The sequence below is a fragment of the Siphateles boraxobius genome, unplaced genomic scaffold (assembly GCF_051911475.1).
Source record: "Siphateles boraxobius isolate OS27281-9 unplaced genomic scaffold, OSU_SipBor_1 5, whole genome shotgun sequence".
Classification (NCBI taxonomy): Eukaryota; Metazoa; Chordata; class Actinopteri; order Cypriniformes; family Leuciscidae; genus Siphateles; species Siphateles boraxobius.
The window spans coordinates 5,259,884-5,284,713 of record NW_027509141.1 but is presented as its reverse complement, the minus strand read 5'-3'; the positions used below and the strand labels follow the sequence as shown (position 1 = coordinate 5,284,713).

Sequence of the window (24,830 nt, the reverse complement as noted above, 5' to 3'; positions counted from 1 at the left end):
GCCAGCAGCTCTGATGATCCTGGATGTTCTTGGTTTCTAGACAACACATCGGCTACGACATTACATATACCTTTTCTGTATTTAACTGTGAACTGAAAGCCTTGCAGACGTATAGTCCACCATGTGAGACGAGAGTTTGGTTTGGGATTCTGAAAAACCCATGTGAGAGCTGCATGATCTGTGACGACTTCAAAAGGTTGTCCTTCCAAGTAATGTCTCCATTTCTCAACAGCCCACACGACAGCCAAACACTCTTTCTCAGAAACTGAATAAGCTTTTTCTGCTCCTCTCAAGAGCCTAGAAGCATATGCTACCACATGTTCCTCTCCTTCTGTTTCCTGGGTTAATACCGCCCCCAAACCAGTCTCACTAGCATCGGTCTGTACCTTGAATGCTTTACTGAAATCTGGAGGAGTTAGTACTGGTGTTTGGGTAAGGTCTTTCTTTATTATCTCCAAGGCGCGCTGACATTGATCAGTCCAAATCCATGAAGTTTTCTTTTGTTTAAGAGCATGTAAAGGTGCAGCTTTTGTTGAGAAATTTGGGATAAAACGGTGGTACCACCCTGCCAAACCCAAGAAACGCTGAACATCCTTAATTGATTGGGGTACCGGAAAATCCTGAACAGCAGCTACCTTCGCTGGATCAGTTTTTACTCCTTCTGCTGAAACAATGTGACCAAGAAAAGTCAGTTCTCTTTGTATGAAGTTGCATTTTTTCAGATTTAGAGTGAGGCCAGCATCCTGTAGACACTTGAAGACCTGGTTTAAATGTTGAAGATGCTCCATTTCGTTCCGAGAATACACCACCACATCGTCTATGTATACCAGACAACATTTTCCTCTTAACTCCCTGAGTACATGTTCCATTAATCTTTGGAATGAAGCGGCAGAGTTTTTCAATCCAAAAGGAAGCCGCAAGAATTCAAATAACCCTGAGGACGTCACAAAGGCTGTTTTCTGGATACTATCTGCTTCCATCTCCATTTGCCAATAGCCACTTTTAAGGTCGAGTGTGGTAAACACAGCAGCTCCATGTAGTGACTCTAAAATGTCCGGAATTTGTGGCATGGGATAAGCATCAAGATGTGTCTTCATATTCAGTCCTCGATAGTCAATACAGAATCTTGATCCACCTTCCTTCTTTGGAACGATTACCACCGGAGAAGCCCAAGGAGAGATTGAAGGACGTATGATTTCTTGGGCTAACAACTCTTTGATTTCAGTACCTATGAACTGCTGCTTATCCCTAGAAACTTTGTAGGCTCTTTTCCTGACCGGTATTTCATCTGTGGTAATAATGCGGTGTTTTATCAGGTTTGTATGTCCAATGTCGTGGGTACAAACGATTGGCCAGTCTAACATAACATTTTCTAGTTTCCTTTTAATCCAGGGTTGAGTGTCAGCATTTTGAACAAGTTGCTGAATAGTCTGCAAAGTGCCATCAGGAACTGGAAGATTGGGTATAGCAAGATAAAAATGCACTGTGGAACAGACATCATTTCTCAAAAATGGAAAAAAGAGATCTGGCTTAGCTCCTATGGCAGAAGGCAACGCGTACTGAGCTTTTTGGAAGTCTAATACGATTCCCGTCATCAGTAGAAAATCCATGCCTAAAATGATTGGCACGGTCAAATCAGTATCCCTCATAATGAACAATGTCAGATCCATTTGCGATCCTTGAATTTCACCTCTCCAGTTTACCTTTCCCAAAGCTGTCTGCCTCTGTCCATTGGCTAGCATGAAGGACTGTCCTTGGCACTGCTGGTATGGTTCTGCTTTACACAGTTGTTTCCAACAGGATTCCTGGATAAGGGATAAAGTGCTACCAGTATCCACCATGGCTGAAAAATATCTGTCTCTGATAACTATGGGAATATAGACAGTTTTAATGTCTGGTCGTGTTGAATTTTGAGTGGATTGCATGACTCTGGTATTAGCTATATGAGGTTTTCGTTGAGATTCACGAGAGTTTTGTCCCCTCCTTTGTTCTTCCCCATTCACCTGACTCCAGTATCTTCTAGACTCTTCAAAATCTCGCTCTATCTGTGTGCCAATTCTTACCAGTTCACCCACATCTCTCACAGTTCCTCTCATCAGACTCGCTAACCGTGGATTACAATTCCGTAGTATAGCCTGTACTACTTCTCGTTCAGTCATCTCCTTTTTCCATCTCATGCACAAAGCACGGTAGTGAAAGGCAAAGTCTCGTATATTTTCTTTGACTCCTTGTTTCCTTTCTAATAACTTTCTTGCAGCCACTTCTTCATAATCTTCACTCAGAAATGAGAGTAAGAAAGCTTCCTTAAACTGCTTCCAATTTCTGACATTCCTTCTTTCAGCCATCCACCAATCTTTAGCTGTTCCTTTCAATACAGTCGTTAAGGCAGCCAGTATCTCAGAGTCAGAAAGAGGACGAACAGCAAAATACTCTTCACATCTTTCAATAAACTCTACAGGATCTTCATCTTGAGTATTGCTAAAGTCAGGAAAGTCAATTTTTACAGGAGGGTTGTATTGCATTGAAGACTCATATCCAGTTACGGGACTAGTGAGCTGCACATCAAAAGTTTGATCTCTTCCATTCTTGACTGGAGTGGGTAATGGGGAACTTAGATGGGGCTGTTTGGGAGTAGACACGTTTGACATAAGAGATTTGAATTTTTGATCAATCTGGATATCTCTCCTTTTTAGACAGTCTACCATGGATCTTCCTAAATCTTGTATGGCAAATTCCAGCTGTTTCTTAACTCTGTCACATTCACGTTCTACAAAATAATGTAATCTTGCTTCGATGGCTTTACATTTGTTTTCCATCTCATCCTGAGAGACACATTCATCCAATCTCTGATGACAGTCTTCAACTCGGCCTTCAAGTGATGTTACTCTTCCATCCAGTCGTTCATTAAAAGGTGTAACAGAGGGAATTGACTGTCCCAGTTCTCTATCATCTTCAAGTGGCGGAGGGGGCGGTAAAGGAAAATTATCCAGATCCTCACTGGAGTTATCTTCCTCAGAGTCCAAGTACAAATCACTAAATGTATTGATTAGTTCTTTGATTGGTTCTCTGTGAGCGTTGAAGGACTCTGCTGCAAAATCCAGACTAGGTACGACCTCATCCTCATCCAGAGTATTATGGCTTGTCATTCTTAATAAAGACTCAAAACACAGCAAAACATCCGTGTGTGAAGTTAATTAGTATGTCCCTGTTCAGGCGCCATTATATAACAAACTCGTACTTCTATGGGTAAAGTTTACTATAAATCTGAATGTCTTTTGGGAAGGGATCTGCATACCAACTTATCACAATCATAAAACTGGTTGATGTCAAAAAAGAACAATAAGACAGGAAAATGGTTTACTTCGTAGAGATATATTATGAGAAAAGAACAATAGTGAAATGCACACTAAACCCAAAACCCATTAGCCTACCATAATACAATAATACAAAGTCCTCAACAAACAGAGTGTAAGGTTGGATGTAACGAATGAGGATATACTTGTATATCACAGTCCATAGGTGAAAGAAAAACCCTTCTAGCTGATGTAGATGTACATAGTTATTGAATCCTTGGTAATAGTCCAGACCAGATTCAATACTCCACACAGCAAATCCAGACTCAAGTAGAAAACAGTTCTTATCCTCTTCATTAAATATCCCGTTTCGATGACCCAAGGCCAATGAGATATTATGCAGGTAGTTTACTCCGTTTTATCCCCAACATGTACCATGTAGCAGGAAAAAGCATCATTGGTACAAAAAAAGGTAGGTAAAAGGAGTCCTTCTACAAACAAAATATTAAACATTATTATAAACCTCACCAACAATTGAATACAATTTGTACAGCACAGCCACCATTGAATATATAAAAAAACCTTACTTTGATTGAGCATAAAACGGTAAGTTTCCCAATCAGGACATCAGTAAAGGTAAGGTTACCAGAGGGAAGCCATGCTTTCCTCTTACCAAACAATTCTCCCTTCTTCTACTCCCTACCGGTATTTAACTAAGCATAAACGAACCATGGTGTCCCCTAATGGTGGGTAGTAGAATAACACCATAAGTAACATTTAACTGTTACAACGTGATGGAGGCAGGCTTATATATGGACACCTTGGGTCCTTAGACTGGGATGGTGTAAATTTACTGTTGGCTCTGGTGTGGTGAATCAGTGATTCAGAGGCTGTTTGAGTGTTAAGTGCGTGAAGGAGCCGACGCTGATTGAGCTGCAGGGCGCCTTTGGTTTCCTGTCTGACCATGTATGGGAGAGCGAACTACGGCACAGTAATGCCAAACCATTTCCGTGTTTAATAGGCATTGGCTGGAAACTGTGACTGCCGCAGATGTTTACATTCAACTTAGTGTTTCCCCTTTTACTGTGAACGTACGACAGACCTGTGCAGTTACACCTGAGTTGCTAGCTGCTGTTCTCCATATTGTGTGATTGTGGATGCTGCTTATAGTATAGGTAGTTTATATTATTATTATTTTCTATTTTTTTCTCCCTTATTGACTGTTTGTTTTCCTCTAGCCTGTTGGCTGTAGCTGTTATTGTATGTGAATGTATGAATTGTACGTCACAGGCTAGAGTGGGTTTATATATATTTTTTTGGTTATTATTTCCCTTACGCCTTATTCCCTTCTATGTTTGTAACCAGCCTCATTGTTAGTGGAGCCAGGGTAACTCCTGTATAAGAGACCTCACTAGCGAGCGAGTTTCCTTTTTTTTGCTTTTCTTTCTTTTGTTTAACGAAGTTTGCAGTGCCATGTAGTGTGAACCTTAATGCCTTTTAACCATATTTATTGGAGTGCTGTGAGTGTAGACATTGAAAGCTTGGGTGTATTACTTCAAATGGGGTTTGTGTCTTTGTTCACCGGTGGTAGTGCAAACTTAACCTTCCCTTAGTGTTCTCTCTATTGCTTTACTGGCTCCCGTGCAGATGGCTTGGTATTCCCTAATTGTATGTTATATATATATTTTTTTTTACCAACCTACACCTTCAATCATTTCTTAAATAAAGACTGTATTTTTATACTTTTCTAAGAACCTGTGTCTGTACATTTTATTGGGGGCAGAGTTCCCCTTGCTCTGACACTTGCTTTAACTAGTTTAACCTAAGGGGTGGCGTAGTCAGTTGTACAATTTGGGGCGCTACATTTGTTTACAAAGAAAATGTATAACTTGTGAGAAAAAGAAAAAAGAGAAAGGATGTAACAAGTGGATTGTTAGTTTTCCTGTTATGTTCCCAGGGGATAGATTTGAGTGACGCACGGACAGATTTGAGTGGCGTACAGACAGAGAGCTAGGCTATGGCACTTGTAATGCTGTTATGCGCATGTGATAAATAAAGTAAGCAATGATACTGCTTTAATCGTCCATTCTGTATAGTTTGATAAAAACAGAACAGTATGAAACAATCATGATAATCCGCATGCGCAGTGGAGGCGCGTGTTTGAATGACTCCTGCTTCTAATGGAGCGATGACTTTACCCATCTGCGATTGGCTCTTATTTAGAAGGTGGGACTTATTCCGCAATTTTGGGACTTAGCTTGCACTTTTCCCCATTCAAAACAATATGAGTGACGCATCTTGTGTAATTCTATAGTCTTTGGTAATACTTTGTCAAGCCCTCTTTCAAACCCTTGTCAAGTTCTGTGCAGAGCAACCCACACTTTGTCGACTTGGACTTGGACCGACTTGTTTTTAATTAATTTTGGGCCTGAATATATATTTTTTAGCTTCATTGATACATTTTCAATGACTTCAAGTCTTCTTTTACCTCAATTATATTTTTTCAATGAAATTTGGGGGAAGAGAATTAAATGTGTTTAATGAAACTTGGGGGAAGAGAATTAAATATGTTCAATGACATTTTTTTTTGGGGGGGGGGGGGGGGGAAGAGAATTAAATATGCTTAATGAAATTTGGGGAAAGATAATTAAACATACTTAATGCAATTTGGAGGGAAGAGAATAAATCATGCTCCATGAAATTTGGAGTAAGAGAATTCACTGGAATGTATTGTGGACAGATTTATAAACACAGTAATAAAGTTGAACTGAAATAAACATCAGGCTGAACAGAAAACAAAATCTTTCATATGAAATTATATCATCCTCCATGTTGTCATTGTCATGTGACCAACACAATCATTTGTATCACTTCACTGCCATTCACAACTCCTCTCTGATAGTAAAGTATCAATCGAATGCACACTTTGTATTCTCGCAGGAAATAGTCATTCTGCTACTTTTCACCTATTGCTTTTCGAATACAATGCTATTATGTTATGACATCATCTAAATTACATCAAAACATCATTTAGCAGCTTTTAGCAACTGATGGACCTGCTTCTATCAACTTCTCATGAAAATTGGTTGGCAACTGTGGATATGATTCTCAGTGATTAAAAACTTAAATTCTGCTCTGTACCTACAAAACTATTATATAGCACCAGAGAGGACTGCGGATTAGGAATGAGATTAGCAGATCAAAAAATATATTTCTTTGTTATTAAAACAGTAATTTTACTACTCATTTCTGTCCATTATGTTTTATATATTCTTTATACATTCTCAATTAAGTCATTAGTCATCCAATGACTTCGCTGATACAGTATATGGTTTAACCGTCTGCTATGTGGTTTAAATCTTCATGTTTTTAAAGGCACTGTCTGGGACCTTGTGGGTGAAAATAAGGTCATGTGACTATTTCTATTTTATAGCGTCTTAGGGGCTCACTGGAGTAAGCATGTTGAGAGAAATAATTACACCACCATCAAATACACTTTCCTAATGACTATCATACTTTACAACAGAAATGACTGGTGTTGACTTTAACAGCAGCGATTGTGAATGAGACACTCAAACAGATCTGTCCCTTTTTAACTTTTATTTTTAAAAATGAGTAAGCACATAATTCATATGTTCTGTGAATACCAAAATCTGTGTAAACAGTACATACAACAATTCCATCATATACCTAGAACTTGATTGTTGAATGACATATGAAAAGTCCTCAGAGAATTTTTTTTTTCATCAAGAAATAGTACACAAAAAACTAAAGAAGTGTAAAAATATACATTTATCTGAAAAGTTAACCGGATATTAAAACAAACACAAGTTTACTTGCACAAACTGATGATGTCACGATGGAACAGACCAGACCAAAGATTGCATGCATGTGCACAGGGCCCACAGTGAGTGAACTACGGACAAAAAGTGCTCTTCACTGTGATAGCACATTACAGATCCAGTGCAGATTGATTTAAGGACTCATGGCTGTTGAATTGCATGGGTTATTCGAACACATTTCCACTGCTTCCTAATGACTTAATGGATGTCAATAACCGGGCTACAATCGCTCAAATACACATGAAAGAACTACACTGCAAAACATTGATTTCTACTGATAAATGTATCAAAATGAGTGTGTGCTTTAAACAAGAACAAATATCTGCCAATGGGATCCACAAAATAATCTTGTTTTCCTTTTGGATTAACTTGATTTTCTGACACCACAGGCAGATATTTGTTCTTGTTTTAAGCATAAACACTTCATTTTTGCCAAATCTTTCAGTAAACAATACTTAATATTTTATGTCTTCTCCAGTAAATGTATCTTGATTTAAGAATGTAGATATTTGTACTTGAAAACAAGACAAAAATACAGAGGAAGAAAATCGTTTTTTGTAGTGTACTACTTTGTGACTTTATACTCTTAACGAAAGCGCTAGCATCAATTAGTGGCCTTTTATACTTTGGATGGTATCAATCTTTCCATAGCAAATCTATTCATTACTACATTTACAAGAACATTTGACTTGAATATTTTCTACACTGTCATTATGTACTCACCCTGACGTCTAGCCCACATTTGTACGTTAAATAATGGTGCATCAATACCATTTTGTCATGAATATAGTGAGTTTTCTGGTTTACTTTAATGGTACCTGAAAATAACTGAATGAACTGTTTAATATGTGCACTTTAATTCTGTTTAATATGTGCAGTACGACCCCTTTCATGTTGTCCTCACATGCAAACCATCAGACAAAAACACATCATACTATTAAGACTAAATGTTCATGAACTTTAATGAGGGGTTCATGATGAAATGACTCTCTGGATCACCAGACTCAAGAAGAAAAAAATCATAGTGATAAACTGTTTGGTCTGTCACCTTCAATCAAACTCAGTTTAATTGGTGTGAAATGGCCAAGAATTCGAGCCGCGTAAGACAGCGTGGAGAATGTGCTCGCTACGTCACGCTCCCCCGCGAGTCAATGCTAGCTGAAGGACAGCGAATCACAGCGTATCTGACAATACTGAGCCTCATCTACAAACATACAGCCAACGTTTGGAGTGGTCATCAATACATCTCCTATCCATTACAACAGAACTACAGTAATCTGCACTGAGCCGACAGGCAATGTGTAAAAACATTTCACAGCACATTATACCTCGGCTTCATTCTACACGTACAGAAATGACTAAAGTGACAAAGAGTTACGTAACACGACAGTTTCATCTAGATTTAGATACACTCTTGATAAAATCATGACGTTAAATTGTGATGTGTTACCTGTTTGTGCAAAAAAAGCAACACTACAAATGTGATAATAGTTTTCTCTCTTTAAAAATAAAGGCAAAGATATTTGTTTCTTCACATTTCTGTTTGTTGTGCCGCTGATGTCCGTGTCTTGGGTTTAGAAATGTGTCTCCTTCTCTGTGATGGTGGAGATCTTGCCATCGGTCCTCATTTTGGCATCAGCATCATTGATAGCGCAAGGACCCCTGGAGGCGACGCGTCCCCTCATTTTCAGATCAGCGCTGGGTGTGGTCAGCTTCTTGATCCTCTGCAAAATTACACCCGCATTATAATAAGCAGTCTGAGTGCATTAGTGGAACATTTACTCACAGTTTGGTTATTGAACCTCTACTTACAATAAATTTGAAAAAGGTTAATTATCGGCATCTGTAGTTCTGTCATAAAAACTCCCTTCGTGTTTGGCATGGTAATGGTTATGACAATATTGATATGTTTGGACTTGGCAGAATAGATCACGCTTCTGCAGCAGAGCAAGAACAGGACTTGAACCTTCAAACTTCAAACTTTTAAAACTACTAAACTAAAACAAACTAATTAAAACTTAAAACCTTCAAACTTCAAGCTTTTAAAACTACTTCAAACTTTCTGGCTAAGTTTATTCAAGCCAACTTAAAGTTTGTCTACAAACTTTTATTTAGATGAAACATTTAATTGAGACAAACTTTAATGCCTGCTTCAGATTACACGGATTGTTTTGTCTGTTACAATAGTCACTGTGTCAGATTACAAGATTTTGACTCCTAAAATGTTGTCGTGTCTTGGACAAGAAACATGTCAGCCTACACATTGCTTTCCGACCGGTCATCGCATGCCGTCTCACACGCACACATGCTACACGCACTCACTCACTCACTCTTGCTCACTCACACGCGCACTCACTCACTCACTCACTCACTCACTCACTCACTCACTCACTCACTCACAAGTTTGGCTTGAGAACTGAAAGATGCTGCAGCAAACCCTGACCAAGTATTTGAAGGTTGAGCTACTGATACAGAAGGAACCAATCAGCTGAGCCCAATAGATAACGATGTGTTTGCAGCCAGATCTAGCGCCGGCGCCATCTAGAGTTTCACGCCAGAACTTTGTATTTCCATGAAGAACCTTCAACATCCATACAAATTTTCCATTATGCTCCTGGAGGGCCACTGGTAAAACCAGCTACAAAACACCTACCTACAAGTTTCTGGTTATCCTGAAGACATTGATTAGCTGGTTCAGGTGTGTTTAATTTGGGCTGGAGCTGATTATGGGCTGGAGCTGATTATAGGATATGGTATCGCTGTGAAAATCCCCTTTTCAACCTATAAGAGTGTAGTAACTAACATCAGTGGGCACAATGACAACATAAAATGACGTCATGCACATGCGTATAACATGTTCAGTCTATAGTGTTTCATCGTCATCTAATGGCCTGGCAGCAGAAAATAGCGTTTAGTCATTTTAGTGGATCCGTGTGAATGGGGATCGTTATGACAATGGTGTCGTCTGTACACGGAAAACGTCTTGGGTCACGACTGTAACCCTTGTTCCCTGAGAAGGAAACGAGACACTGCATCGTTACGACACTTTGGGTAATGCTCCCAGCGTAGCGCTTCTGAAGCATGAATGAAACCATTCCAATCCTGATTGGCGTTGCATCATGACGTAGAGTTAGCTTTAGCGATTAACCAAGTCGCTCCCAGGCAGGGCAAGGCGTGGCGAATGGACCAAACTCCAGGCACCTGTAAGATATAGAAAGGGTCTGAAGATCTCCTACTCTCCTCAGAGGAGTAATGGCTAATACAAAAGCTATCTTGAGGGAAAGGTTCTTGGCCTTAGCCGACTCCGAAGGTTCGAAGTAGGCCTCAACTAGCACTTCGGGAACCACTGCCAGGTCCCATGTGGGAACTCTGGTCCAAGTCGTAGGTCTCCTCCTCCAAGCCCCACGGAGAAAACGTACGACCAGCTGATGTCTTCCCAAAGGGCCAACACCCAGAGGAGTGTGGAAAGTTGTAATGGCAGCCACGTACACCTTGAGTGTGGACGAGGTAAAACCAGCAGGGAAACAATCCTGGAGGAACTCCAGCAATGAAGCCACCGGGCAGTTAACTGGGTCCACCTCACGCTCTCTACACCAAATGGTGGAACATTTTAGGTTGTACAAGTTCCTCGTGGAGGGAGCTCTAGAGCTGAGTATGGTCTCGACTACTCCTGCTGACAGGCTGGTCTCTCTGTACTGTGCCCCCTCTGCCTGCAACAGCAGGCCCCTCCTGATGGAGATATTCCATGGAGGGTCCTTTAGGAGTGATATTATGTCTGAGAACCATATTTGGGCCGGCCACAATGGGGCTACAAGTAGTAGACAGACCCCATCGCGACGGACCCTCTCCAGAACTCCCGGGAGCAGAGCGATTGGGGGAAATGCGTACAGGTGCCGCCTCGGCCCGGCCTGCACCATGGCATCCAAGCCCAGTGGAGCTGGATGTGTGAGAAAAAATCACAGTGGACAGTGTGTTGCCTCTTGAGACGCGAACAGATCCACTTCCACTCGGCCGAACCTCTCGCATATCGACTCCACCGCCTCATAGAGGGCGTGGTTTCAGTCTCCCCTGATGATTTAGATAGGACACCACTGACATATTGTCTGTTCAGGAAGAATGGTGGTCCTGCCATAGACCTCTCGTAAAGCGTCCGTCCATGACCGCGCCCCAGCCCGTGAGGGAGGCATCTGTCGAAACGGCTTCCCGGCGACATGACGCTCCCAGCACGGGACAGGAACCAAGGTTTCTTCCACATAGATAGGGAACGACGGCATCTGTGTGTAACCCTGATCATGCGGAACGGGTTCCCCCACAGGTAAACCCCTTGGTTTTCAACCACCTATCGAGGTTGATTTCGGGTATTAATCAATATTATTTCTCGATCCCCTGAAGAGGCTCTCCGGTAGGCTTTGGTCCCGAAGTGCACTTGATGCTGGATACAAACATTGATTTCCTGAGGGCTCCATGGAGGAGCAAAAACTTCAGAGGTCTGCGCATAGAGACAAGACCTTACCCGAAGCCGTGTTCAAGAGAATAACAGTCCTCAGATGTGTTTTCTCTTTGGAAAGCATTAGGCTAGAGTGTTGCTTCGACCCCCAGGCTTCCTAAGGGGGGACTCGAGAGGCAACCACTCATTTGCTGCCGCTTAAACTAGGAGCTCGGCTCCCCTCGAGAACTGCCCATGCATGCTCTGCTCCCAGCTTAGTCAATTGATTATTTCATCTTTTTTAATTCCTCAGAATTAAATGCAGCCATAATAACCAGACAAGTAAAACATGGTATGAATGGTAGGCTGAAATATTTAGCTCAAAGTCAGATATTCAACCATTTTAATTCGTCAAATTAAAAGCAGCCATAACAAAAAGACCAGTGAAACACAGTATGAATGATAGGCTGAATAAAAATATCTTACTCCTCAAAGCCAGATAACGTATTTATACATGTATACCGGTCTCGTAATCCACACGTTGCCTTGACAATGCGAGATACGAGCCGTTCATAATACATATCGGCTTTCTTCCCTCGAGAAGAACGTCAATGGGTGCGAGACTGAAACACCCAAAAGCACACGTCCTTTTCTTTTGCTGTACGCTTCAAGATAATTCTCAATGAACACAGCCAGCAACCTCAAGAGCTGACAGTGCATGCCTCACATCCAAACAGTATCACACATGTGTCACCTCCCAAAATTTAACATGGGCAGGAAGACAGCTGTGCTAATGGTAACCATTCAAGTTCTCACAGGACAAACAACACCAAATAGGACAGACAGCTGTACACAGAGTTCTTGCTGAAGAGCAAAAAGTTAACTCTGTTGAGGTACGGTGTCCCTTTGTAGCTTCCGTGTATGCCCTCACTTGTTACGTCATGACGCAACGCCAATGGTATACGCTGTAGACATGCTACGCTGGGTACATTCCCCAAAGTGTCGTATCGACGCAGTGCGAGTTCCCTCGAAAGGAAACACAAAGGAAAAACCTCTCTCTTGTAAGCATATTGTTGTTGTGTAAACATACCCTCAGAGTCCCTGTCTCAATTCCCACACTTGTGATCTTTGCTCTTGACAGCTTGTCTATTTGCATGCCGCATTTCAAGAGGGCACAAAGTCTGCAAGACCACTACTTTTGATTAACAGATGGTACACACTTACAACATAGAGTTGTGAAAATGCAAGAGATTTATTTACACATTTTTTTTTTTTTTTTTATTGGCTACTCTTTAAAATAAGCTTTAAAATGTATATTCAGTCCCTATGTAACAAACACAATTTAATTGTGGTTGACATTGAGACGTGATTAATCAAAACATTACAGACACCACAATACAGCTGGAGGGGCTATTGATATACAGAGCGGACAGAATAACCTTGCTAGCCGGTAAGCTTAAGGGGAGGCGGTCTGGCTGTGTACACCAACAAATCGTGGTGTCAAGATGCCGTGGTGGTGCTTACGTTTTGCTCTCCGAAAGTAGAGCTAATGACTGTAAAATGCAGACCCTTCTACATGATAACAGCAGTCATCATAACGGCTCCCAGACAGCAACATCATGTCGGCCCATGCCTGGGCTGTTTATGACCCACCAAGCGCTAACGTGAAGGAGGCAATGTCAGATCTCTACTATAACATCAGTGAGCAGCAGATGAACCATCCTGACAGTTTCTTCATTGCAGCTGGAGATTTTAACCAGACAATTCTATTCTACCTAAATTCTATCAGCACATAAATAGGAACACACTAGATCTAGTGTATACAAACATTAAGGACTTATATGAAGCTCATAAATAAAGAGAAATTAAGAGGTGGCCTCAGGAAGCCACTTCAGCAATACAAGACTGTTTTTAAAAACACACAGTGGGACATTATTAGAAAGGCAGCAACACAAGGTGGCATTACTGACCTACGTGAATATACAGAATCCGTCATTGGTTATGACAATGCATAGATGACGTGACAGGGGTTAAGCCCATCAAGAGGCGCGCCAAAAACCATGGCTAACTGGAGAAGTCTGTTCACTTTTGAAGGCATTTAAATCTGGGGATAGTGCAGCATACAGACTGCCAAGGAATAATATGTCAGAAGGCTAAGAGTTACGCATGAAAACGTCTACGGTTACGTATGTAACCCTCGTTCCCTGAGTAGGGAACGGAGACGTTACGTCGGATGACGACGAATGGGGTTTCGCTTAGAAAGCCTATCAACTTCGAGTATTACAAAACGAGCCAATGGCAAAGAAATGCCATGGGTCTGCGGAATTTGCATGGCGTAACTCCGCCCCACCTCGTGGGTATAAAAGGAGGAAGCCGGCAGCAAGCAGATATGTTTCTTCGCTGAGGAGCCAAGACTGAGCTCAGGCGATCCCCGCGGTACAGCGGAAAGTGGCAGGCAGACGTAACGTCTCCGTTCCCTACTCAGGGAACGAGGGTTACATACGTAACCGTAGACGTTCCCTTTCGTTGTCACTCCGAGTTACGTCGGATGACGACGAATGGGGTTACCAGTCTAATCACGCCACCTTCTCAGCTGTCTTCCAGTGCCCTGCGTAAATCGAGATCCCTGTCAGCCTGGACAAAGGACTCCATATAACACAGGAATACCAAGGTACACTGGGAAGCATATCCCAAGCTTAGGGGAAGTATGCAATTAATGCCAGCCCGGAGGGGGGGGACTTAGAGAATACACATATGACCCGAAGGAAGCATATGGAAAACACTGGGGTGTCCAGCCGCAGGTGGAATATTTCAACCCCAGGGGAGGCAAGGTGGCTTGCCAAGGGAAAGACACACGCTCAGAGAGGCTTACAGTGGAAATACACATGTGGGGGTCGCTCAGAGGAGGGACCATGCACACGGGAGGCACCTAGCCGACGCACAGGCAATAGACACTGGCGCCGACGTCAGGAGTGCTGGAGGAGCTCAGGGCTTTCGGAGAAGCTCACCTGAGAAAAATATCGCACGTATCCAGTCCGTGGAGTGGAGTGGCGAGCAAGCGAAGACACCTGAGCGGGTCCGGTACTAGCTGGTTGAAGCGAGTACACGAGAGGACACAGGCTCCACTCGGAGATTATAGAATCTGGCGAATGTGTTAGGTGTCGCCCAGCCTGCAGCTCTGCAGATGTCTGTTAGCGAGGCGCCATGCGCTAGAGCCCAAGAGGACGCCACACTCCGGGTGGAGTGGGCAGTCACACCAAGGGGGCACGGTCGACCTTGCTGCTGGTAAGCCAAGGCAATGGTGTCCACTATCCAGTGAGACAACCTTTGCTTGGAGAGAGCCTTTCCCTTCAGCTTCCCACCATAACAGACAAAGAGCTGGTCTGAGGTCCTGAAACACTGCGTTCTGTCTACATAGGCGCGGAGAGCGCGTACTGGACAGAGCAGTGCCAAGGCTGGGTCTGCCTCCTCCGAGGGCAGCGCTTGCAGGTTCACCACCTGGTCCCGGAAGGGAGTGGTAGGAACCTTGGGCACATATCCAGGCCGGGGTCTCAGGATCACGTGAGAGTAAGCCGGCCCAAATTCCAGGCACGCTTCGTCAACGGAGAATGCGTGCAGGTCCCCAACCCTCTTGATGGAGGCCAGTGCAACCAGGAGCGCTGTCTTCATAGACAGGAACTTAAGCTCAACTGATTGCAGGGGCTCAAAGGGAGCACTCTTCAGGGCAGTTAGAACCACTGAGAGGTCCCAAGAGGGAACGAGAGGAGGACGAGGAGGATTCAGTCTCCTCGCTCCTCTCAGGAACCTGATGATCAGGTCGTGCTTCCCCACCGACTTACCTTCGATGAGGTCATGATGTGCGGCAATGGCGGCAACATAGACCTTCAGGGTGGAGGGAGACAGCCTTCGCTCCAGCCCCTGTTGAAGGAAGGAAAGCAAAACACTGATCGAGCATCTCCGGGGGTCTTCTCGGAGAGAAGAGCACCAGTTGACGAAGAGGTTCCACTTCAACGCATAGACGTGTCTCGTGGACGACGCTCTAGCGGAAGTGATGGTAGCCACCACCGCTGGTGGTAGGGTACTCAAACCTGCCTCGTCCCATCCAGGAGCCACACGTGGAGGTTCCAAAGATCGGGACGAGGGTGCCATAGGGTGCCCCGTCCCTGAGAAAGAAGGTTCTTCCTCAGAGGGATCGGCCAGGGAGGTGCTGTCGCGAGGAGTACTAGTTCGGGGAACCAGGTCCGGTTGGGCCAGTAAGGGGCAACCAGAATGACCTGCTCCTCGTCCTCCCTGACCTTGCGCAAAGTGTGCGCAAGAAGGCTCACTGGGGGAAACGCATACTTGCGGCCCTGCGGCCAGCTGTGCGCCAGAGCATCCGTGCCGAGCGTGCCCTCGGTCAGGGAATAGAACTGGGCGCAATGGGTCGAGTCGTGAGAGGCAAACAGATCTATCTGCGCGTCCCCGAACTGGACCCAAATCAGCTGAACCGACTGGGGATGGAGTCGCCATTCTCCAGGGAGGGGCTGAAGCCGTGAGAGCTCGTCGGCTGCACAGTTCAGCGCTCCGGGAATGAAGATGGCTCGAAGCGACCTCAGATGCTTCTGACTCCATAGGAGGAGGTGGCGAGCGAGTTGTGACATACGGCGGGAGCGTAGACCACCTTGATGGTTGATGTACGCTACAGTGGCGGTATTGTCTGAGCGGACTAGTACGTGTTGACCCCTGAGCAACGCCCGGAAGCGGTGCAGGGCAAGGCGTACTGCCAACAACTCGAGGCAATTGACATGCCACAGCCGCTGGGGTCCTGTCCAGGAGCCCGCAGCAGCATGTCCATTGCACATGGCGCCCCAGCCCGTGGTGGAGGCATCTGTTGAGACAACAACATGCCGGGAAGCTCGAGCCAGGGGGACACCGGCCCTGAGAAAATCGAGGTTCGACCACGGGGTGAAGAACTGACGGCAGGTCGGAGTAACTGGTACTCGGAACGTGCCGTATTGCCATGCCCACCTCGGGACTCGGTCGCGAAGCCAAAGCTGAAGCGGTCTCATATGAAGCAATCCGAGCGGCGTGACCGCGGCTGCAGATGCCATATGCCCCAGGAGCCTCTGAAAAAGTTTCAGTGGAACCGCACTCTTGCCCTCGAATTGTCTTAGGCAAGTCAGCAGTGACTGCGCGCGCTCGCTCGTAAGCTGCGCGGACATGGCGACCGAGTCGATGTCCATACCGAGAAAAGAGATCCTCTGCACGGGGCAAAGTTTGCTCTTCTCCCAGTTGACCCGAAGGCCCAGACGGGCTAGGTGCCGGAGCACTAGGTCCCTGTGTTCGCAAACCTGATCTCGAGAGTGAGCTAGGATCAGCCAGTCGTCGATATAACTCAGGATGCGAACCCCTTGCTCTCGAAGGGGAACAAGGGCCGCCTCGACGACCTTCGTGAAGATGCGAGGAGACAGGGCTAGCCCGAAAGGGAGAACCGCGTACTGGTATGCCTGCCCCTCGAAAGCAAACCGGAGGAACGGTCTGTGTCGAGGAAGAATGGAGACATGAAAGTAGGCGTCCTTCAGGTCGATCGCTGCAAACCAATCCTGGGGCCGTATGCATTCGAAAACGCGTTTGGCGGTGAGCATCTTGAACGGCATCCGGTGAAGGGAGCGGTTCAGCACGCGCAAGTCCAGGATTGGCCGTAACCCACCGGTTTTCTTGGGGACAATGAAGTAGGGGCTGTAGAAGCCGGACCTCATCTCGGCTGGAGGGACAGTCTCGATTGCACCCTTCGCCAGCAGGGTGGCAATCTCTGCTCTCATGATAGGGGCATTGCCACCGACCAAAGTGGAGCGGACTCCCCTGAAGCGGGGAGGAGACCGTGCGAACTGAATCGCATAGCCGAGCCTGACGGTACGCGCGATCCAGTGGGACAGACGGGGAAGCTCTAGCCAGGCTCCCAGGAACTGAACCAACGGGATCATGCGAGCCACAGGCGTCCCCCCGGAGGGGCAGCGAGGCGGAGTAACTGGCCCAAAAGTGGACGGCATAGCGGCCCGGAGAGGGGGCACAGTTAGCAACCGCACCCTGGCAGAGGGGGCCAGGGGAGGACCAGGCTGGTCGTCCCGCGGGGGCCTGCTCTGCCAGGGGTCTGGCGACAGAGGGGGACAGGGGCGAAGCGGTCCGTGGACGGCACGCCGTGTCAACCGCCTCTGGGACAGAGGGGGGCGAGGAGAGCACGGCTTGTGGGCGGCGCTCTGTGTCGCCCGAGAACTCTGTGAGCTCAGGGAAGAGGGGATTGTTCCTGTCTTTAACCACATTAGGGTGCTGCCCACCCGTGGGTGAGCAGCGGGGAGTGGAGAACAAAAGATTCTCCCCCGGCCCTCCACCGGGGGAAGGAGTGGTCCTGCTACCACCTCCTGAGAAACAATCATCATCCCTGAGCAGCCCGTCTCAGGAGCGCCGCTTGGCCCGGCGTTTAGCGGGGGGCGGGGCAGGAGAGGGCTGTGGCGCCTTCTTACGGCTTCCTCCGCGACCGGCCCTGGGTGGAGGCTGCTGCGTGGTCCGGGCGGGAGGGGCGGGAGCCGCAGGAGGGCGCCCTCGGCGGGAAACAGGTCGAGGCGTCTGCCCGGCCGGCAAGGTGGAGGCAGCAGCGGGCCGGCGGGGCAGAATGTGTTTGATGGCCTCGGTCTGTTTCTGGGCAGTTGAAAACTGTTGGGCAAAGTCTTCAACTGCACCGCCGAAGAGGCCGGCCTGGGACAAGGGGGCGTTAAGCAGACGGGTCCGCTCAGCGTCCCGCATGTCAGCCAGGTTCAGCCACAGATGTCGCTCCTGGACCACAGCTGTGGACATCACCAAACCCAGGGAGCGCGCGGTAACCTTCGTCGCCCGGAGAGCAAGGTCGGTCGCGGCGCGCAGCTCATCAAAGAGCCCTGGGTTTGTCCTACCCTCGTGCATGTCTCTGAGCATCTGGGCCTGGTAGACCTGCAGAGTGGCCATAGCATGCAGTGAAGCAGCCGCCTGTCCCGCCGCTCTGTAAGACTTCGCCACCAGGGTCGACGAAAATCTACAGGCTTTGGATGGGTGCTTAGGCTCGCCCCGAGAAGAAGCACTCTGAGGACATAGTTGCATGGCAACAGAGCGTTCAACCGGGGGAAGCCCAGTGCACCCACGGGCAGCTGCCTCATCGAGGGGAGGAAAGGCGGATGAGACCAGCGAGCGGTCCCGAGAAGACAGGGGGGTCTTCCAGGACTTCGAGATCTCATCATGCACATCCGGGAAGAAAGGTATTGGGGTTTGCCGAGGACGAGGGTCGGCGGCCTTACCCAAAAACCAATCGTCCAGCCGCGAGCGCTCAGGACAGGGTGGAGGCCTCCACCCGCCTAGTGATGCTGCAACAGACATGGCATCTTCCTCTGTAGCTTCAACTGAAGCCCGCGGGCCACCAGAGGGTAGACCCGCGGGAATCAGCAGTTCACTAGCGGGCACCGTCATTGAAGAGGGGGGCTGGGGTCGCGGACACATAGTCGGCGCCTTGTTCCAGACCGTAACCCTCAGATCACCCTGGCCACCAGCCGCAGGACGGGGGGTGGATGAGGGGACTCTCACTCTTGCGAGTTCACGGAGTCTCGACCGTAATGACGCGATGGTCATGTTCCCACAGAGAGAACATGAGTCATCCACGAGCGCTGCTCTAGCATGATCAATGCCCAAACATACTATGCAACGCTCGTGCCCATCAGAGTCCGATACCAATCTGCCGCAACCAGAAGTACACGGGCGAGACATCTTTAAAAAGACGTGCCACGTGTAAGCTCTTTTAGTGAGAGAAAACTCAAGTGTTGAAGCACCCGGGGAGAAACGCACCGACTGGCAGACCACTGCAACAGATCAGCAGGAAGCACGCTCTCGCCGTAGATCGCCGTCACACCAACACTCGAGGTACTCGTTTGTAAAGCTGACAATTCAGAGATGGCTTGTGGAGAGAAGAATACACTTGGCTCCGAAGCGAAAACATATCTGCTTGCTGCCGGCTTCCTCCTTTTATACCCACGAGGTGGGGCGGAGTTACGCCATGCAAATTCCGCAGACCCATGGCATTTCTTTGCCATTGGCTCGTTTTGTAATACTCGAAGTTGATAGGCTTTCTAAGCGAAACCCCATTTGTCGTCATCCGACGTAACTCGGAGTGACAACGAAAGGGAACTAAACAGCCACTTCATGAATGACAGAGACTTACGGCTGTTGTGGCAGGGTTTTCAAAACATCACTGACAACAGGTATGTCATATGGTATGGTATCTCTTTTCCAGATGAACTAAATGTAACTTGAGCGCCGTGTTTTCCGAATGCCGTGTCATGTGCGAGACACTGCAAAACACCAGGACATGAGCGATGTTTAAAGACATCCGTCTAGTGCATGTTTACATTATAGACTGTAAAAAAAAAATGGTCGTAGTGTCCGTGACGTCACCCGTAGTGTTTCTGAAAAGCATTTTTGAAGTCCAAAGTGGGCGGAGCCGGCCGTCGCTTGTAAGCGTGTCCCGGATAAACAAAAGTAGGCAAGAGGCGGATTAGCTGAGGTGACGTGATGCTAACAGACAGCAGACAAACTGCTAGTAGTGACTTCAGCGGCAATCCATCTGTCACTCAAGTGGTCACGCCCTTAATTATGTACAACTTTAAGGTTTAATATAATGTAAACAGATATAAAAAAATGCACCCCCCTCAGTTTTCATGAAGGGCAAAATTAGCTTTATAGACCAAAACCACTTTTTACACCAGGCTGTAAACATGTTTTTTTCTGCTGTAAAGTTGGGCATTTTACCATGCGGGTCTATGGGATTGACTCTCTTTTGCAGCCGGTCTCTAGTGGCCAGTCAATGAACTGCAGTTTAAGTCACTTCCGTGTTGATTCAAGAGAGAGACCATAAGGTTGCCGCTTGATTTACATGGAAAACAATGGAAAGGTAGTGCAGTGGAATGGGAAAAACGCATTCTGTGTGACCGGCTCCTTACTCAGCTTTAAAACAAGAAACAAGCAAAACACTGTTCAGATATGTTTGTGGAAAATTACTGATTAAGAAAAAGATTTCTCCAGTGTTGTACACTAACCTCATCACACAGCTCTGTGTGTTTTTTTGAAGCAGACACAATCAATATGACATGGCACAATGGGGTCACGTCAAGGCATTGCCCGTGTCACGCCCACACTGTGCAATCAAGTCTGCCCCTCGCTCACTATATCTCTACACCGCAGTTCCAGAACAACTTTCATCTTTGGCATGTCACGGCAACTCAAGAGATGTGATGTTTGTTTCTCGAGTACAGGCTGAAAAATACTTTCTACCTCCTATCTAAAATCATTGGCAGACATATGAGAGGTTGTTTATCAGCAATGTTGAAGATATGCTAAATTAACAGATTGAAGAAACCATACTCATAACTGAAAGTATAGCTTGACTTGAACATAATAATAAATAAAGAAAAAAAAACTTAATTTAAACCTGGGAATAAACATTGTATTTTGAAAATCTGAAAACAAAGAAACGTTACAAAGTGTCTATTTACACCAAGTGCAAATAAGCCGCCTTGTTGGCAGAGGCTATTTATACTAACTCCGCCCACTTTTGTCTGATTGAACCAGATAAAATGACAAAAGAAACCTGTCCGATAACAGAGAGTAACAGGTGATGTTAGCTTTTGACGTCAACAACCCAAGTTCAGATTCGCCATTTACTTAACTCATTCTTCTCCTTTTCTAATTGCATATTACCCCTGAGTAGCATTTACATTTTTTTTTCGAAAAGTGGTAATAAAATGCCTGACGGCATTTAAAAAAAGTGCAATAAAGTGTTTATCAGATGGGTCTGGGTCGGTGTAAGGCTTTAGGGACAGAGACAAGTAATGTCCCAATAAAATAGCCATTTATAATTTTAATAAATATAATCATATACACTGGATATGTTGTAATTACTGCATACTGTTTTATAAAATTCTACAATACACTAAGGTAAAAGTAGTTTGCATAAACATTGTATAAATAGCATCTAACAACTATTTACACTGAGTGCAAACAGCATCTTTCTTAGTGGAAAGAAAATACTTTTTGTTGCTGTACTTACACTTAGTGTAAATTGCATCTATCGCTATTTGGACTTTGTGCAAATAGCTGCTGCTGAAACGTAACGCAAAATGAAGAAAAATGTGTTCAGATCGTGCTCTATTTCTAGATGTCATTAAAGCAAAAGATAAATCAAATATCAAGACATTTTCACGTTCATGTTAATTTTTCAATGCAACTTAATCTGTTATTCTGAAACCATGCTGTGCAAACTTAAACTATAACATAAAACACACACACACAAACATGTGGGCACACACACGCACAAACACAAACACAATGACCAGGTTCACAAAAAAAGCTAGAAAAAATAGGCTTTTACCTCACGGAAAGTTCCTTTTGTTTTCCAGATCTGGATTATGATTCCCACTGGAATGCAAACCATAGAGGACATGGCCATCATCCAGCCGATCCCATAACCCCAGTCTGGATACGTGTACACATTATTATACTTCAGCGGTTTGTACTTGATCAAGAAGAACAGAAAGATGCCCTAAAAAAAATCAAATGACCAAGAACTTAGCATTTATCCCTCACAGACTGTAAATATCTCGACTCTTGGAACATCAAACTCAACTCACAGCACAGATGCCGGGTGTGAAATACTGCCAGCACCATTTGATGAAGAAGATGGGCTTATATCCAATCATGTCCTCAATGTTCGAATAAAACCTGTCGGCACCTGAGGATGAAGATCAGTGATTCTGTTATTCACTTAAAATGTCTCTCAGCAAAAATACACTATGTATTATATACACATATAACACTTTTATTTACTGGACACTAAGATGGATGTTTCTCTCTTCTTGAAAACATATTTCAATGATTCATTACATGCATTGTCTGACTCTTGCCAGCAGGTGGCATTACGGTTACAGAAATCTGATAATACTGTAAACATTGACATTAAAAATTCAGACAGAAAAGCATCTGCTGGCACATCATGCATGTCTAATAATGACAGATTCTGATGGATTACAGCGGGTCTTGCATGACAAAATGTGACATTGTTTGATAGAAATGTAATGGATTTATTATCGCCATAAACCTTGTTTCTATGGGAGGTTATTCATAAAGATGCTACACATCAATGCAAAAAAAAATATTTTATTCCTCAAAATTTTTGTCTTGTTTACTGAAGAATTTATCAAAATTAAGTGAGTGCTAATGGCCAATTATGCCAGTTGGGTCAGAAGAGATTTTTATTTAAAAGATTATTTTTCTGATCCCACTGACAGATATTTTTTCTCACTTCATTTTGATGATTTTCTTCTTGATCTCCTTCTCAAGTAAATGTATCTTGATTCAAGAATGTTTAGATATTTGTACTGGAAAGCAAGACAAAAATACTGAGGAAGAACATTGTTTTTGCAGTGTTACATTTCCCAGGAAATTAAATACCAAATAACATTTGGAAGTTAAGGAGTAAAAACTGCATTAGAGAGAGACTTTTGTTTAAGTATTTGTATTTTTTGACTTTGTACTCTTAATGAAAGCGCTAGCATCTGAATAATGGCCTTTTTATACGTTGGATGGAATCAATCTTTGTTTTTGCTCTGTAACACTTAACTACAAGCACATTAAATACCAGATAACATTTGGAAGTTAAAGAGTAAAAACTGCATTAGAGAGATATTACTCGTCAGCGGATGGCGACTATAGCGGCTTAGTACAGAAGATGTGAATATTAATTGATGAATATTGTTATAATCAGAAACGAAGCAATGTTTTACCATAGATCCAGCCAATGCAGATGGACTCAAAGATGGCCACGAACAGCAGACACATGCCACTGGCTGCATACGCGTCAAAGAGCTGGAACACGTACATGCCACCCTAACAGAGCAAAGCCACAGTCAGAGCTAAAACAGGACACACGTGAAACACAACTGACACTGCCGGTGTAGCATGATATGTTTAGCACACAACCAAATTCTGTGATGCTGCAACAAAAACGCTGGACGGTAATGACAAGATGTGCATAAATTATACAAATGTGGATAAAAAAAACGTATGGCTCAGTTTAGGCGGATAAACATTGATGCACTTAAACTACGATGGAAACACATTTACCGAATAAATACCTTGATGCCTCAGCAGAGGCTGTGATTGGATAACTGGACTAATTACTAATACTAAGTTAATAACTAATGATTTTCGCAATGGAAGTGAATCAATCAGGACTATCTTAAGCTGGACAACAACTTTATCCTAGAGCTGTGGTAAAGCCTAAACAATCTGTTATGGTAATTTCTATTATCATTGTAAAGATGCTTTAAACAATTCATACTGTTACAAGCGCTTTATTAATGAAGGTGACTTGACTTGACTTGACCAATAGCATCGCAGGATCTCAAATGTTGATTTGGTGGTTCTGAAATGCTGGAGTCAAACCCTTCATCCCAATGTCCATACTATCCACCCTAAACAGTGTGTAAGAGAGTAAGTGTGTCCCAAAGCATAGTATGTTGAATAAAGTATGCCAGAAGTTACCGGATCGTCTACTATTACCGGGTGATTATATTAGACCAGTGGCATCACATCACATCACAAACCAACAACAACAAAAAACCCATACATTAAAAACAATAAAAAACAATCACATTCCACATACACATCTACATACAGTATTAAAACATTCCAATGCACCATGCTTTAGTAAAATTCACACAAGGAGGAAGAAAAAAAAAACCCTCAAGAATCCTTAAGAAAATTCGCATTACAAACACGACTAAAAAGTGTTTCAAAACTACAAAACACGCTGGATTTGCGCAACCAACGGTGAGAGATTTAGATTGGTTTGAGTGACTAATAAAAGTATAACCTGATTAGAAAATTTCTCCCATTTAGTGGTGAATATATATTTTGCATTCAAACGAATTGTGCTCTCCAGCGCCTCGCTTTTTCAAATGCGTGTTGCATCTACGGTAGCTGTTATGTACCAAAAAGCTATGACAGGATGTCCTCTAATAGCACTTCATCGAGTTTTCCTTCAGGTGAACAGGTTTTTATTACAAACAAACTGCAACTTGACACAACAAACAAACAAATGTTTGGTAAAATTGAAAGTTTCCAAAGGCTGAGAAGCATCCAAAAAAAGGCTTGTAATTTAGAGCGTGACATTGACTTAACGTTACCTGTTGAGAAGAAAGCAGGCAAGTTCAGCGT

The 24,830-nt window shown here is 44.6% G+C and overlaps 1 protein-coding gene across 3 annotated transcripts in view; it reads right to left on the bottom strand.

Annotated features, from left to right (window-relative positions):
* Positions 1-6,878: 6,878 nt before the first annotated feature.
* The window catches only part of slc6a11b (solute carrier family 6 member 11b), a 62,167-nt gene continuing 44,215 nt past the window's right edge, over positions 6,879-24,830 (bottom strand). For 2 of the 3 annotated variants that reach the window (XM_077202622.1, XM_077202623.1), the window contains 4 exons: positions 23,396-23,498; positions 22,244-22,344; positions 21,985-22,155; positions 6,879-8,859 (listed from right to left, as the gene is read on the bottom strand). In XM_077202622.1, the coding sequence (XP_077058737.1) occupies positions 8,710-8,859; positions 21,985-22,155; positions 22,244-22,344; positions 23,396-23,498 (525 nt within the window). In that variant the 3' untranslated portion in view covers positions 6,879-8,709. The remainder of the gene's footprint in view (positions 8,860-21,984; positions 22,156-22,243; positions 22,345-23,395; positions 23,499-24,830) is intronic. The other variant, XR_013194800.1, reaches the window with a different exon arrangement.